This window comes from Convolutriloba macropyga, chromosome 1 (genome assembly GCF_964194025.1).
Source record: "Convolutriloba macropyga chromosome 1, txConMacr16.3, whole genome shotgun sequence".
Taxonomy (NCBI): domain Eukaryota; kingdom Metazoa; phylum Xenacoelomorpha; order Acoela; family Convolutidae; genus Convolutriloba; species Convolutriloba macropyga.
The window spans coordinates 62,212,548-62,229,161 of NC_134468.1; the positions used below are offsets into that span (position 1 = coordinate 62,212,548).

Below are 16,614 nucleotides of genomic sequence, written 5' to 3' on the forward strand. Positions count from 1 at the left end.
GTGAAAACAATATTTGTTGTAAAAATGGAAACTTAGCAGGCAAATTCTTTATATATCTGTCCATTTTAGCCCAGTGTGCAGTAGTGGCCCCGTTAGAAGCCTTTGCGATTGGATTAATTGGAGGTGCTCTGACTATTGGTTGTCATGAGTTAATCACACGGGTCTTGAGGGTAGACGACCCAGTGGGAAGTGTCAGCGTGCACGGGGTGGGTGGGGCATGGGGTGTAATCTCGTTCGCAATTTTCGCCCATTCAGACTTCACCGAAGTTGGCCTCATTGAGGAAGCAGGTTCGTAAAGTTACACCAAATATTGTCCAATCTTGTTGCAGGTTGTTGGATAATTGTTCACCCAGCTCAGCTCAACTCAACTGCTGCGCAAAAATTCATGAATTTTGAATAAAGAGAAGAATCTGGACTCTATTCCTCGTACTGGCATATTTCATTTATATAAAATCTTTCATATTGTCATTTTTTGAAGAGCATAAATAGATAGCTCACTATTTCAGCAATTGAACATTTATTCAGGCCGCCATATTTTAGTCAAAAAAGTACCATCAACTCATATTGTTTGACGTTTTCATCTTAAAATATTCCACGTCGTAATCAGATTTTCGCGTACTTGCAGCAGGCCAGACCCTCCCGGGCTGACCACCATAAATGATTCTTGGAAACCATACGTAAGACATGTATGGTTGTATGGCTTCTTTGATACCATAAATAAGACCATAAAAAACAAAGGTGACCTCAAATGACGTCATTTGGATCACGTAGTACATCGAATATATCGTAGTTGCCATTGGACTTCAACAAAAAAAAAATTTTCTCTATGGTGTCTTGGATACCATATCCAAGACCATAGACTTTTATGGCCCATCCAAGATCATAAAACTTATTTTGTGCAACCTCATAGAGGTTCTCAACACACAATGCCGCTTTAATTTTATGCACTTTATGGTAGTCTGACTAGTTAAATTGTGTATGCATCTGAGGTTTTAGGAAACTGAAAGCAATAATGTCGTGATATATTTCAGTGTATAGACAGGTTTCCTTTTACTGAGGATATCGTTTCAGGTCTCATCAACGGCGGTCACATTTCTCTCCTGGGAAAACAGGTACGTCGCCTCATTTCCTACCGTGTTGTCCACCGTAAACCAATTTAATGTTTGGCAACCGTATCCAAGCCTTATACGGAGCTCATTTCCCCATGAACTTTTTTTGTTTCCATTGCCAGGTGTGAATTAATGTTCGTTTTTGCTTTGACAGTGGCTTGTATAACTGAATAACAGCCCGGGCCAAGATTTCACCTTTAATCCACCCCTATTTAGTGGGGATTGGGGTGTAATGCGTATTTCACTCCTATTTATCGGGGAAAAGAATGTGAGAGTGTAATTTTGAAAAATTACACTGCATTTACACTCTTTTCTCCACTCTTTTTATACTCCTTGCAAAGAGTGTAATTTAGGGTGGACTGATTAAAAAAAATTTACACTCGTACACAATTAACATTATAACCGAAATTGAAAACTGTAATGATAGTATGAGTTGGCGCTAGGGTTTACGCACAAGGTGTATGAATCATGTTCGAGAGAGGGAATTGGGTGATCAATCCTCAGCACCTCCTTCCACTTTTATTTTTAAAATTACACTCTTGTAATTACACTCTTCCACCGTTAATTAACTGGAGAAATTTGGGTGTAATTTTTTATTTTTACACTTTTTACACTCTTTTCCCCGTTATTTTTGGGCAAAATTCTCGGCCCGGGAGTTGGAACCGTTCATTTTGTTTAAATATAAAATGTGACAAGTGCAAAAATATGGTTACGGAGGCACAGTATTTACCGTGGGAAGAACCAGTCACCTGGCCGCCGTTAAATTTACCTGTTAATTGAAAAAAAGAACAGCCCATAATGAAACGCGGCTAAGATGCCATGTAAAACACTGAATTCAAAAAATTTGTTCAAACTGAATCGAAAATTCCCATTTCATTTTGCTCACGATTCATTGCATCAGCCTCAAGGAAATTTTTAATCAGTTTATCTGGGTTATTGAGTTCGTTCGTAGCGGCCGTGACAACGGAATATTCCAGCACATTGCCAGTTATTATAGTTCTTAGGTCTTTGCGGTATATTTAGTGGGCAACAACTCCTGAGTAAAACCTAAAAAGAAAAAAAATACTTAACGTTGGCGGCAATCTAAAGCTGTGAGTGGCCAATTTAAAGCCGTATTTTTTAAGCTGACAACTGAATGGCTGCATTTTTTAAATCAACTTGTTTCCCCTCGCACCCGATGGCAGAGCAAAGATAATGGACCACCGAATTTTTGATTTACCGACCAATGAGATTTTTTGACCAATTACAATGAAAATGCCGCATAAATTTCTCGCTTTCTCCTCGTTGGCTAAACGCCCCGTCAAACATTATCTCTTGCAACTTACAAAACTACAGACCAATTGTATGCAGGATAAGTACTAGTTGCAATAATTTCAGCAAATGAAGTTTATCATCTCTGACTCTTGGACAAAAAAAACTTTAAAAATTAACTGATGTAAATTACAGAACCAGTAGGTTTCCATCCATTCTAACCTGGGTTCCAACTGATGAGGTGATAGCATGTTTGTGTAATAAATGTTTTCTTTTTTGACGCCCCAATCATATTTATCAACATAGCTGGCAGATTGCCAGAAAATAGCCGCAATAGCTTTGTAGATCTGCAGTCTAAAAAAACAGTAAAAAAGACAGACCAAAAAAAATAATCTTTTCATTGAAGACTGATATGTTATATTTTGATTTAAAATCTGTATAGTTTTCTGCTGCCTCTATTAGCTGCTCTCAAATAACCTTCATTTAGAGTGACAGGCTCCCATTTGACCTTATCTCTTTGAAATAAATTAAATAAAAGTCAATTTCAAAGTGAGGAATTCATTTTTGAGAATGAAGTAAGTCAAGTGTGACCAAAAAAATGATCTCGCGAATGAACAAAGAAACTCATTCCACTAAGAGAAAAAAATTACGTCACACACGCACTTCAGTTGAAATTGCATGAACGAAAGAACAAAAAGCAGATTTGAAGTGGTTGTGACGTCGTATGGTCATAACAAAAATCGCGACGACGAAATAAAAAACATAGCAGGACAAGTCCTGACGTACAATTCAAAGAGATTTCATTGACTAAACAAAAACAAGACCTAGAACGGTCTATGAGTGATTTGGGAAAACTATTTCTAGAAAAACAGATCAAAAAATTTAAAAAAACGGACAATCATTGTGAAAAAACCGCTTATGAACAAAAATCCATCAGCGAGAAATAGACATTTGTTTCAAACAAAAAAAATTAGGCCTAAAAATAACAATGATTGGATTGGGAAAACCATTTAGAAAAAAAATGCGATCCAAAAAATCGAAAAAAAAACAGCAAAAATCACAGTGAAATTGCCGCGTGTGAACAAAAAACCACTAGCGAGAAAGCGAATTTTTGTTTAAACACCGTTTTCTCACTCTACTTCAAAATAAGAGCAAAAAACTTTACGCCGCAAAAGCGCTCGCTTTTTCGCACCATTTCCAGTTTCGACGTGACCAAAATCACTACACCAATTTGACTTCAAAAATCATGAAAAGGTGTGAACAGATCTTAAAAAAAATAGCCGGAAGAATTCCTGAAACGACTCCGGGTACTTATGACTAAACAACTAGAACAACTATCGTGAACCCTGAACCACCACAAATGCCATACAAAATTCAAGGAAGAATAGAAACGGCATTAAAAAACAAATTGACAAAAAAAAATACAAAACCTTAATGAGTTTTTTTTAATAGTACAAGGAAACACAAAGCCGAGTAAAGATCCTTTGCAATTAAAGAAATTAAAAACTCGCAAAACAACGGGCAATTCATAATAGGCTAAAAAACATGTCTAAAATTTTTTAAAAAATAAACCGGCAAAAAAATAGGAAAAAGGTTTAAAGTTTCTCAACTTTTTCTGTCAATTTTCCTAAGAAAAAAATGATTCAAAAATCATGAAAAGTTGTGAACAGATCTTAAAAAACACAGCCGGAAGAATTCCTGAAACGACTCCGGGTACTTATGACTAAACAACTAGAACAACTATCGTGAACCCTGAACCCCCACAAATGCCATACAAAATTCAAGGAAGAATAGAAACGGCATTAAAAAACAAATTGACAAAAAAATACAAAACCTTAATGAGTTTTTTTTAATAGTACAAGGAAACACAAAGCCGAGTAAAGATCCTTTGCAATTAAAGAAATTAAAAACTCGCAAAACAACGGGCAATTCATAATAGGCTAAAAAACATGTCTAAAATTTTTAAAAAAAATAAACCGGCAAAAAAATAGGAAAAAGGTTTAAAGTTTCTCAACTTTTTCTGTCAATTTTCCTAAGAAAAAAATGATTTATACCAAAAAAAGTTTTTTGAATTGGTATCTGAATATTCCTTAAGTAACAAGCTGCTATTCAAATCCCACTTAAAGCATTAAAACAAAAAACATCAAAGAAATCGATAAATTTCGTCTAAAAATCAGCAAAATTGATCAAAAACCTCCAAATTAGCATTAAACTCAAATTAACTACTTGAAACCTTCAATTCCTATCAAAACAAGCCTAGAACTAATACAGCATCATAATCAAACCTCATAACCATCAAAAGTTACAAAAAAACTGCTTTAAAAAGCCGCACGTGAAAAAAATTTTTGATAGCTCCCCTTTTCACTTTTGTTCAGCATCAAAATCACTCCAAATTTTTTACGCGTTTCATTTTCCGCTTCAAAAACAACTCCAATAAAATTGATTAAAAAAACATAGCCGGAAGAATTCCGGAAACGACTCGAAGTGAAAATCCATTTAAACGCCATCCAACTACTCATTAAACAAAACGTGCCTTCACTAATTTATGATTATCTTGAAACAAAACGATGAAACAAAAAAGTAAAATCAATAAAATCAAATCTTTTGAAATGTGAGTAAAAATCTGATCAATTTTTTTTATAAATTGAGATCCCGAAAAAATTATCTCTGCCAAAATAACTTCATAAAAACAACTAGTAATACGAAAACCTCTTATGTGAATTTTGAAAAAATACTTGAGGCTAAATCTTGAAAAAGCCTCTTAAAAACAACTTTCACTGAAAAACTGGAAAAATTTACTAAATTTTTAATATTTCAAAAGCATATAAATCCAAAGAAAAATTTTCTTTAGCCAATAGGGTATCCAAATGCTCGTAAAACAAAAGACAAGTCATAATAGGCTAGGAAACTTAGCTAAAAACGGAAAAAAAAACGAAAAACCGCAAAAAATTATGAAAAATAGTTCCAATTTTTGACATTTTTTTGTCATATTTCTCCACAAAAAATGATTCTTACCCACCAAACCGTAACCAATTGTTATCATAAATTTGCTCAAGTAGAAGAGGTTTCTTCAATACCAATTTGAGCCAGTAAAACAAGATAATCGTCAAAAAACGCAAAAATTAGCCCGAAAATCAGCAAAATACATTAAAAAAATCCGAATTATCAAAAAATTCATATGAATTTCCAGAAACCTTCAAACCACTACCAAAACAAGCCCAAAGCTAAAACAAAATCATAAAAAAAAATCTTAACCGAAATAAATAAAAAAAACTGCTTCAAATTGCCGCTTGTAAACAAAAAAAATTTCGCTCTCTTAGAGAATATTTTTTCACTCATCAATTTCTCGCTCCCTCAAAAACAACAGTATGAACAAAAACCACTCGCTTTTCGCTCCGCTCTTCACTTTTGCTCAGCACCAAAATCACTCCAAATTTTTTCACGTGTTTCATTTTCCGCTTCAAAAATCACTCCAATAAAATTGATTAAAAAAAAACATAGCCGGAAGAATTCCGGAAACAACTCGAAGTGAAAATCCATTTAAACGCCATCCAACTACTCTTCAGACAAAACGTGCCTTCACTAATTTATGATTATCTTGAAACAAAACGATGAAGCAAAAAATTAAAATCAATAAAATCAAATCTTTTAAAATGTGAGTAAAAATCTGATCAAATTTTGTTATAAATTGAGATCCCGAAAAAATTATTTCTGCCAAAATAACTTCATAAAAACAACTAGTAATACGAAAACCTCTTATGTGAATTTTGAGAAAATACTTCAGGCTAAATCTTGAAAAAAACCTCTTAAAAACAACTTTCATTGAAAAACTGGAAAAATTTACTAAATGTTTTAATATTTCAAAAGCATATCAATCCAAAGAAAATTTTCCTTTAGCCAATAGGGTATCCAAATGCTCGTAAAACAAAAGACAAGTCATAATAGGCTAGGAAACTTAGCTAAAAACGGAAAAAAAAACGAAAAACTGCAAAAAATTATGAAAAGTAGTTCCAATTTTTGACATTTTTTTGTCACATTTCTCAACAAAAAAATGATTCTTACCCAACAAACCGTAACCAATTGTTATCATAAATTTGCTCAAGTAGAAGGGGTTTCTTCAATACCCATTTGAGCCAGTAAAACAAGATAATCGTCAAAAAACGCAAAAATTAGCCCGAAAATCAGCAAAATACATTAAAAATCTCCGAATTATCATAAAATCCATATGAATTTCCAGAAACCTTCAAACCACTACCAAAACCAGCCCAAAGCTAAAACAAAATCATAACAAAACCTCTTAACCAAAATAAATAAAAGAACTGCTTCAAAATGCCGCACGTGAACAAAAAAAAATTCGCTCTCTTAGAGAATATTTTTTCACACATCAATTTCTCGCTCTCTCAAAAACAGCAGTATGAACAAAAACCACTCTCTTTTCGCTCCGCTCTTCACTTTTGCTCAGCACCAAAATCACTCCAAATTTTTTCACGTGTTTCATTTCCCGCTTCAAAAATCACTCCAATAAAATTGATTTAAAATAAGGACTTCTCCAATACTCCTCTTCGAGTCGTAAAAAAGACAGCGCCCCAATACAACTCAAATCCTTTGAATTTTAAAAAACCAAGAGAAGGCCAATAATAGCCCAAGCTATCGCTGTGCGGCTATTGAAAAGAGGTAAAGCAAGTAAACTCAACGAGTGTATTAAAGAACTTATTCACCCGAAATGTACTTCATTAGAACCGGCACAATTAATTCGGTGGCCTTTCATAACATAATCACGTCGTTTGTGCACAACAGTGTTATTTTTGAGGAGAAACTCGGCCTGGGTGGCTTGCAACCCAGGCTGAGGTCCCAGAAGTAAATCACCACCTTAGACCAAAATCATCTGTGATCAGAGAGACCGTTCAAGACCGAAGTTGCCTCTGATCAGATTCAAATGGGCTCTTATTATTTTCTGCGCTGGAATTGCGCTCGAAAGCACCTTACCTGCGCTTTACGATTAGACCTTTATGATCCACCTGCACTTTATGATTAGACCCAAGTGCGCTCCAAACCGTCTCTAATTAGATATATAATAAAAATGGTGACGCTTGTTAGTTACTGGATATCTTGGTTCTATTCAAAACCTATAGACTTCAATGCAGTCTATGATTAAACCAAACCTGTACTGTTGGCTTTCAGTAGTGTCAACTACTCTTAAACAATAAACGAAAAAATTTTCGACTGAAAATTTTTTCGATCTCTGATAAGACCCACGTACACCCGAAATTGTCTATAATCAAACTATCCAGCGCTCGAAACCGCAAGTGTCCTTGAGATCAGATTCAAGTGTTCTCAAAACTGTCTCAAATTCACCTCTTATTAGACAGAACCATGTAACTTTGAGTGGAGAATGCACAGGTGTTCGCTCGACTGAGTCTGATGAGAGGTGATTTTGGTCTGAGACCTGAGCCCAGGAATAAAAGCAGGTAAGAAAAGGGTTCGAGTTATCTTATGTTGACAAGAGTTCTGCTAATGAGAGTTCCTGGCAAAATTATGACTGAACGAAAGGCTAATATGATTTGTATTTCGTTGTACCAGTTGGTGTACGTGTTGGTTGTGGGAGGGTGGACAGTGTTGGCGACCTACATCACCCTGAAGCCCCTCGATCTCCTCATCGGACTCAGAGCCAATATTGTGGTGGAGGTCAGTCAAATGTTCTGTCACACATGAGCAATCATTCTTTTTATACAAACTGCATTGACGACAATGATTTTAACATCGATTTCAGCCAAGCATGGTTTTGCTCAACCGGTTAAAGTTGGTTTTGCGGCAGGTATCCCCTAAATTTTTGGTCTATTCAATACCGCTCAGCACAATTTCTTGTGAATAATTATAATTAGATTTGATTGAACGCTAAGCGTGAACACATTTAGGGATAGTGACTTTTCCTATGCGTTAATACACAATACTGTAAAAATTTTTTTAAAATATTCAGTGCCTATTTATTATACTGATTTACCAGTAGATTTAATGATTTGTAGATCTTGGGCGCGGATGTAGTGGAACACAGTCTGGCAGGCTGTTACGACCACAGCACCAACCTCCTCTTTGACGAGTTACACAACGTAGTGGGTCACGTGAACACACGGTCGTCCACTCTAGTGAAAGACCTGGAGATGCTGTACAAGAAGCTACAGGCCACTAACAGGGCCAACTACATTCTGAAGCTACGGAGGGGTTGGGGAGAGACAAACAGGGACAGTAGTCTGTATGCCAGTAGGAGAAAGTACAATTGGGCAGGTACTCCAATCACCAACTGACACCGATTGCATTCAAATTTCATATCATCGTACCATGACTTGCATGAATTGTATATTGTAGTTAGATTTTTGTGAGCACGAATTTGGGTCAGCTGACAGTGATTAAACCTGGACGAAAACGAGGACATTGCAAGTTAAAATAAATTTTCTTGCCTTTTTGTTCCATGAATTCTTCGCAGTTTGTTTCATTAGAAAATTGGCTCCATCCTCCAGATTTTAAAGTCAACTGGACAAAATTCCTCATTAACTGCTCTCAAAAAAGTTTTTATCGCAACTATATTAGTCTTGCAGGGTTTTGATGTGATTATTCGTCTGAGGTCATTGAATTTTTGTCCTCAAAAATTGGATAAACAGGATAAAGCCTGGATGGCATTAAGTCGCCGAGCAGCTATCATATAAATTTTACTGGTCTCTAAGTGTACAACTCAGCGAAGCTCCTGAGAAAACAGTTAAATAATACGAAAGGTAGTTTTCTTCGCGGTTTCAATTCCAGACCCCAACTCGTCGTCCTCCACCTCCAATTACACACCCTCTAAGCAGTCACTTCCCCACTATCAGCCCAAGCCAGTCACAACCCTCACCCCATTAAACTCCCCCACCATGCCCTAATCTACTCCCCTCCTCCCCCTCCCCACCCCCCCCCGCCCCAAAAAAAGGAACAAACTCATGATGCATCCCTTTTATACTATCGAAGCCAAGTGCTTACCATTGGCATTGAAAAATTCTTTTTCAATGAGATAAGATAACGGTAATATAAAAAGGAAGCAAAAAAACCAAATTCTTTCTATTTCCTAAACTCTTCCCTATCAGATTTCTTGCAAACTTCTCAAAACCCAACCAAACGATGACACAAAATTTCAGTGAGGACATTTTTACGCATCAAATGAAGCTTCTTAAAAACCGTTCCTAGGAACGGTATACTGGTGAAGGTTTCAACAATACCCGCTAAAATTGTATGAATTGGGGTGATTGTCAAGAATTGTTATCAAAAAGGCGATGGATGCGGTGGAAAAAATATATCCTAATTCAACGCTAATCTTGCGAAATTTCTTAGAAATCCAATAGGCATTTCTTGGAAATTTTACCGCTCTTTCTCGAAAAATCACGGCTTCCAAAACTGCTAAAATTGTAAGAAATGATTTAAATTTCTATTTCACAGCTATTCACCCCGATTCATTGCTACAGGTACATACTAACATGTGAATCTTTTTTAAATACTAAAAAAATAATATACAGTAGATTTCAGCTGGTCTGGAATAGAAGGCAGAGTTTCTACGATGAAGAATTGCTTCCTTCGTACCTTGGTTCAAATTAACTTAGTCTTTGGAATGTCAACTATCTGAGCCCTATTAATGAAGATGAAATTGCAAATATTCTAAAATGAAAAATATTCAATGTACATAGACCAGAAAAACCTCTAATTTTCACGACACAAAGATGCCACTTTCAACATTGGAGATATTGATACTCCTATTTTTCGTTTGACCCTCTTAACTTTTTGTCCTCAAAAACGGGATAAACAAGTAAACCTCGAAGGGCATTAAGTGGCTGAGCAGCTCTCTTAAAGCCTTCGACTTACTAGTCTCTAAGTATGCGATTCACGGAAACTGTTTTGAGAAGACAATTTCTCCATGCTGTGACGGGCGGTTCCTAATCTTAAACGCTAGATCCCTTTCAGACCCTTGATTTTCCCACCGTCCCGGGGTCGAATTTTTGCGCCCATAAAATATGGGGCATTAGGAAAATGCAGCTCAAAACTAACATCGTTTTCGGTTGAAATGTGCTGCTAAGAGGTTAAAATCACTCTAGCGTGAGGGCGTATAAGGTAGAATAACCCCCACTCTTACATCTTTTTGGTCTGTCAAGGAGGGTAAAATGATATAGGAGTCTGAATAATTTCTCCATTACCTCCAAACTCTTACATCATTTTGCCCCGAGAGCAAATTACTCCCTCACTTTTACATAAATTTACCATCCATAGACAAATTAAACCCCTCTCACACCTGCAACAAAATGGAAGGACTTTAGGGAGGACATTAGACCCTGGGTCCACGGTTCTCCACCTGGCGATTTGGACTCCCCTTCGTCCGGCCCTCCTACCCTACCCCTATTGATTGATTTGACCCCTTCCCCACACACACACGCACACACACACATACACACCACACACACACCCTCCACAGACACACGCACACTCCACTCTAACCCCCCATGCTAGCATCCCTGAGCCCCAGTTGGCTACTACTGAATTCAACTGCTTGCCGGTTGTCTGAGTGCAATTCTCCAGACATTAGTCGGTTATATTTTATACTTAATTTATTTTACGCCGCATTTACCAAGGAAATGACTTCAAAAGCAACCCAGACTACTGTTGAATTTAGAAAAGAGGAATCAAAAAACAGTTTTTGCGTTTAAGGAACCCTACGTTTATAGTAGAGACTAGTCACAAAATCATGATCCAGTTGGTCATGAATACTCAAAAAGTGTCCGTAAACTCTGCTTGCAAAGTTGATAAACGTTAAATTTAAACGGAAATGAGAATATAGTGAACCGTATTTGGTGATTAGAACTTACCAATAATTTAGCTCGTATTTTGGAACGTCAATTGAAACTTAAAAAAAAACAACAAAATTTTTTAGACAATATCTTATTTAGCGGAAAACAGTGACAAAGCATTGATTCAAACAACTGATTAAATTTCTGAACTGACATAACAATAACCGAGGACTAGTGAAAAGATTTTGCCACCACTATTTGCGCAATTGCGAACTGTATTTAATTATATTTCTGGTATTAAAGCAATTCTAAGCAAAATTGTTTTCTGTGGTGAACTCAAATCTAGCTTTTTCAGCCCCATCTTTAATCATGTGATGCAGAATACATTGACCAAAGAAAGTTAATATACATCCCAGAAAAAGTTTTGGATCTTTTCCTTTTGTGCCCCCAGCTTAGTGGGTGCATTTTATTTGAACCCCCAGACGTACGTGCCATATTTCTACATAATGATTTACTATGTAATGGCACGTGCTCTGTAACTGGCGGCGGATAACATACTGGGGGGGGGGGGGGGTGGCACAAACGAAAAACATCCTCTGTTTTATAGATATTTGGGAATAGGTTGCGCAGTTGATGTGTTTAATTTAATTGGCTAAAATCTGCTAGAAATTATTTGGCACCTGTGATAATTTGTGTTGTCTGTAAGCGTAAAAGTAGAGCAAAGCCCAGGACGAGGTCCGCGACCATGGCCAGCTCTGATCAGACAATCCAGACAATAAGCGGTTCTGATCAGTAAGACTTGAGTCGCGCACTGCGGATGTCAGACTGACTTGAGTCCCTCACTCGGGATTCCAGACTGACTTGAGTTGCGCCTGGGGGTGCCAGACCGAATAGAGACTGACCAAACAAGAAAAAATTTTCAGCTCGACAGCAATTACATCACTTAGTCTTTAGCGTGGTCTTTGATGTTCATCAAGTAAAAATGAGAAGTGCTCCTCAAAAAACAGTCCCCTTGTGGACCAACTATCTCTTTTTTTCGGGGGACTAGCAGTTTTTCATTTTCAATCTTGGTTCTGTGAATATTTTCTAGACTCTGGAAAAGTTTCTAATTAGACCGTACAGACTCTGGAAAGCGCTCTGTTTAGACTAATCAGACCATACCACACAACTATCCAGACCCTACCTAGATCACGCGATGATCAGTCTATCCAGACTCTGGGCTGGGCTTTGACCAGACTGTCCAGACCTTAGGTAGTGCCCTGATCAGACCGTGCTGACTGGATGGGGTCCTGATCAGCCTGTCCAGACCAGACTCTGTCCAGCGGTTGCAGTTTACCCCCCGTGTGAGACCCAAGACGGTCTGATCAGGGCTGGCTTGGATTGCGCACCTTATCTTGGGAGAGCACAAACATGCCAAGATGTCACGATTGTTGAAGTTTTAATAAATTCCAGGCGGATTTTGCAAACATTCATAAACAATCCAAAACCTTCCTATCTGACCACTCTGGATCTTTTGGGTTTATTGCTTCTTTTCGGAAGAAACCAAAATGATAAAATTGAAACGTCTCAACAACGTCAATAAAATGCTTTCATATGAAATAATTTTATTGAAATTGTTGATACGTTTCAATTTTGTTGTTTGGGTTTGTTTTATCCGAAAAGAAGCAATAAACCCAAAAAGATCCAGAGTGGTCAGTAAAATCAATGCAGCAATATCAGTAAAGTTTAATTCATTTGACATATTAATTTAATCTGCAGATGAATTAAACTGCTCCGTAAACTATGTTTGATTTTAACACAATATTTTGCTAAAATCAAACATAGTTTGCTGAGCCTTTAATTTATCTGCGCATTAAATAATATGCCAAATGAATTAAACTTTACTGACATTGTTGCATTGATTAAAATCAAATTTATTGAGTTGAAAAACAAAATTGAGTAGAAATTAAGCTAAAAAAATTTCAGCTCTATACCCTTCTCTTTTGTATCAAATGCGTGGAGCTGGAAAAACTTAGAAAACGATCAGATTCAGTCGCAAAAAAAGCATAAGCAGACAAAGGAGATTATAGTTTTTACAGTACAACTTCTTCGATCTTACCTGAACCTGACACCCAGAAAAAGAAAATGGTTAAATTCAAACGTTAGTCACTCAGTGAGAAGAGCTGACAAAACCGTACACGCTCCGAGATGGAGTATCTTTAGTGCTGCACTATGGTTATAATAATGTTTTGCTGAATATCCATAGTTTTATGTGATTTGTTCACATACACTCCCGGGTCGAGGTTTTTGGGTAACTTTTTGTATGAAATGCGGTGAATGCGGTGAATTTTTGTAAGAAACGCGGTGATTGCGGTGAATGCGGTTAAAATAAATATTTCACCGCATTTCTTACATAAATTCACCGCATTTCTTACAAAAATTCACCGCATCGAGTTTTGTGGCAATTTAATGTAAGAAATGCGGTGAAAGCGGTGAATGCGGTGAAAAAAATAATTCACAGCGATTCACAGCATTCACTGCAAAAAGATGTATGAAATACGCGGTGAAAATTATTTTTTTTCACCGCATTTCACCGCATTTCTTACAAAAATTCACAGCCAAACCTCGACCCGGGATACATAACTTTCAAAGTTTACTTGCATAAAGTGAGCTTTAGAGTTTGAGAAGATTTGCACAAAAGAACTTAAACTTAGATCGAATAAGAAACACCAAGAAAAATTTAAATTCTTGATTTCTATAATAAATTAACAGAAAATAAATCAGTGGAATTTTGTTACTTGTTTATTGAGAAGCCATTTATTGTTCCATTTTTTCAAAGTGGGGTAATATATATATGCGAGGTTGGCTTTTTTCTTCAGTGAAATTTTCATTTTTTGTTTACGCATCGTCGAAAAAAAATGAAAAACACCATTTTGTATCCCTCGGGATCTAGTTTTGATTTATCTAAAAAAAATTATCAGAGGAAAACGTTTGAACTAATGTCCTTTAGTATAACGCAACGCAGAAGTATGTGAGAGTTAGAGACTTTATGGATCACCAGTTTGAAAATCTTAAAGAACCCATAATTTTTTGAAAATTAGAAAGTTATTGCTCTTTGATTTGATCTCTTCTAGTCTGTGGGCGTTTCTGTAATTTGAAAGACTAAAAACATTATCGTTTGTGAAACTTCTCAATTACAATACGAAAAGATTTTTAAAGATTAAACATTTTCTTTTTCAGTTGACATATAAATAATTTGTTTTTTTTTTAAAATACGAAGATTAAGTTTTTTGTTACAAGAGTAGGTCGGAACGTTAGTTTATTGATAGCCAAAGCTCCTCGACGCTCCTAAATAAGACCCTTTAAGGACAGTGTTTAACGTTCCCTTACATGTTAGACAGCAGTTGAGGCAGTAAGGAAAATGAGTCAGCAACCTTAAAAAGTTGGAGAAATTACATTATATGCTACAAAATGCGGTTTTAAATAAGTTAACAGGCAAAATTGTGTTTATTGCATTAGGCTTGTAGCTTATCTCCGAGATTTTACAAAATGAATTGCTCTATTATGCTCAAGACGAATCAAAAATGATGAAAAATTCAATTTCAAATTGTGTTGTCAATTTTAAAATGAGCAATACAAGATCCACAAGAAGCCCAAACCAAGCTTTTAAGATGAACCAAACAAGACTTAAATGAACAGTGACAAACCATTAGGGAAGATTCGTTGCCACAGGAAAAAGTTTGAAGTTTTTTGTTGTTGTGGTTTGTAGTGCTTGCCTGTGTGGGTGTGCTTGCGTTGGTGTATGTATGTATGTATGTATGTATGTATGTATGTATGTATGTATGTGTAGTATGTGTGCAACACAAAATTATTCTGAAAATTTTTTCCTTTCAATGCTAGACACAATCAGAAGCAGAATGCAAAAACGGTTAAAAACCAAAAAAAACTAGAAATATTATTAATCATTTGTTACAAAGAGCGGCTTTAAATACGACCAAATCCAATTTTTTTTTAATCTAATAGTTAACACATATACAAGATCTTAAAAAAATTAATTCTCCAATTAGGCAAATGAGTTATTGAAATTGGCTAAAATTATCGAAAGACTTCAAAACTTTACATTTCAAACTTTAGTGCCAAAAGTACAAAAGCACATTGTCTCAAAGAGGAAGTTCACACCTTGTTAGTTAGAAAACAAAGACCTAAATGAACGGTGATGAACCTTGAGTTAAGATCAGTTGCCAAAAAAAAATTTTTTAAAATTGATATCGGGGTTGTTATTTGTTTGTGTAATGTTTGTGGTGTGTGTGTGGGTGTAAATTATTCAATGTCTGTGTCATTCAAATTGTACTATACTTATCTTCCTATAAAATGTTAAAAAGTTTTGTTTTGTCTACCAAAAAAAAGGACAATTCTTCTGTTCAAACGGTACAAGTAATTTTCTCCAATGTATATAAACTTCTTTCGGGTACTACCAACGGCATCTCTGGCAAAAATCAATGGTTGTTTTTGCAACCTCAAAAAGTATGTTGGAGCATACTGTGCTACGCACAAACTCGCAGAGCCATCTTCTAGAAAAGTAGCATTATATTGCATGCTTAATATGCAAACTAGACGTCCCAGCTTATCAAATGGTAAGAGGTTGTATTTTTGGAAAACTTGGAATTCCCTGTGCTGCAGCAGTTTCCAACCGTGCAAAAAACAATTGCATGAAACAAAATATGTACATGTGCTTTTGAATCATTGCAATCTGCGTGGTATCCATTATTAAATAATCTTGGCTTACTTTGATCAAAAATGTAAATGTATGCTGATTATTTCTTATTGCCAATCTTAATGTTTTCTCCGATCTTTGATGTTTCTATCTCTCTTACTCAGCCTTTTAACTCTCGTTTTTTAACTTCCTCAGGTTAATGATATGAGCTCAAATCCCCTCCTAATGGATGACATTGCTTAAGAAAAGACTCCTTTCTCATTGGGTGAGTTCAATAACAATTCGGGCGTCTTTCTTATTCATCAAGAGATTGACTCAGCTCAACACAAGCGTCTAGGAAAAGGTATCTTCACATTTCGTCCCACACAATCGGGTCGCTAATTATTACACAAGTTCAACTAAATGCTGCGTTCAACAACGGAGCTCGCAACAACTGCAAAGTAGCCGATCTTCGTGTAATGACAACAGAAAGTGAATGAACTGCTCTGTCGAAGGCAATGGATCGTCCCCTTCACTGATAATTTCTGCTATCAGCTAAAAACGACATGTGGAGTAAGGCCTTCTTCAGAGTCCTCGATAGATCGCCCAACCCTTCGATTGCCAGAGGGATGAACAAAATTCCTTGTTGAGCACAGCTATTTTCATACTGAGCATATTTTCGATCTGCAGCGGCTTCAATTGCATAGCCAGACTTCTCTGCCGCATGAGAAATAAGGTTCGGTTGCAGAGAGGAAGTCACGGTTATGTCTAGAGTAGCAGATTG

At 36.3% G+C, this 16,614-nt stretch overlaps 2 protein-coding genes across 3 annotated transcripts in view; both read left to right on the forward strand.

Annotated features, from left to right (window-relative positions):
- Nucleotides 1-16,614, forward strand: part of LOC142341363 (uncharacterized) — a 513,659-nt gene that overhangs the window by 287,395 nt on the left and 209,650 nt on the right. The gene's annotated exons all lie outside the window — the stretch shown is intronic.
- LOC142345037 (ammonium transporter 2-like) overlaps nucleotides 1-16,614 on the forward strand; it is a 56,235-nt gene that overhangs the window by 35,060 nt on the left and 4,561 nt on the right. Inside the window, exons 9-12 of the mRNA XM_075397150.1 lie at nucleotides 70-288; nucleotides 1,072-1,112; nucleotides 7,941-8,045; nucleotides 8,384-8,642. Coding sequence (XP_075253265.1) covers nucleotides 70-288; nucleotides 1,072-1,112; nucleotides 7,941-8,045; nucleotides 8,384-8,642 — 624 coding nt within the window. The remainder of the gene's footprint in view (nucleotides 1-69; nucleotides 289-1,071; nucleotides 1,113-7,940; nucleotides 8,046-8,383; nucleotides 8,643-16,614) is intronic.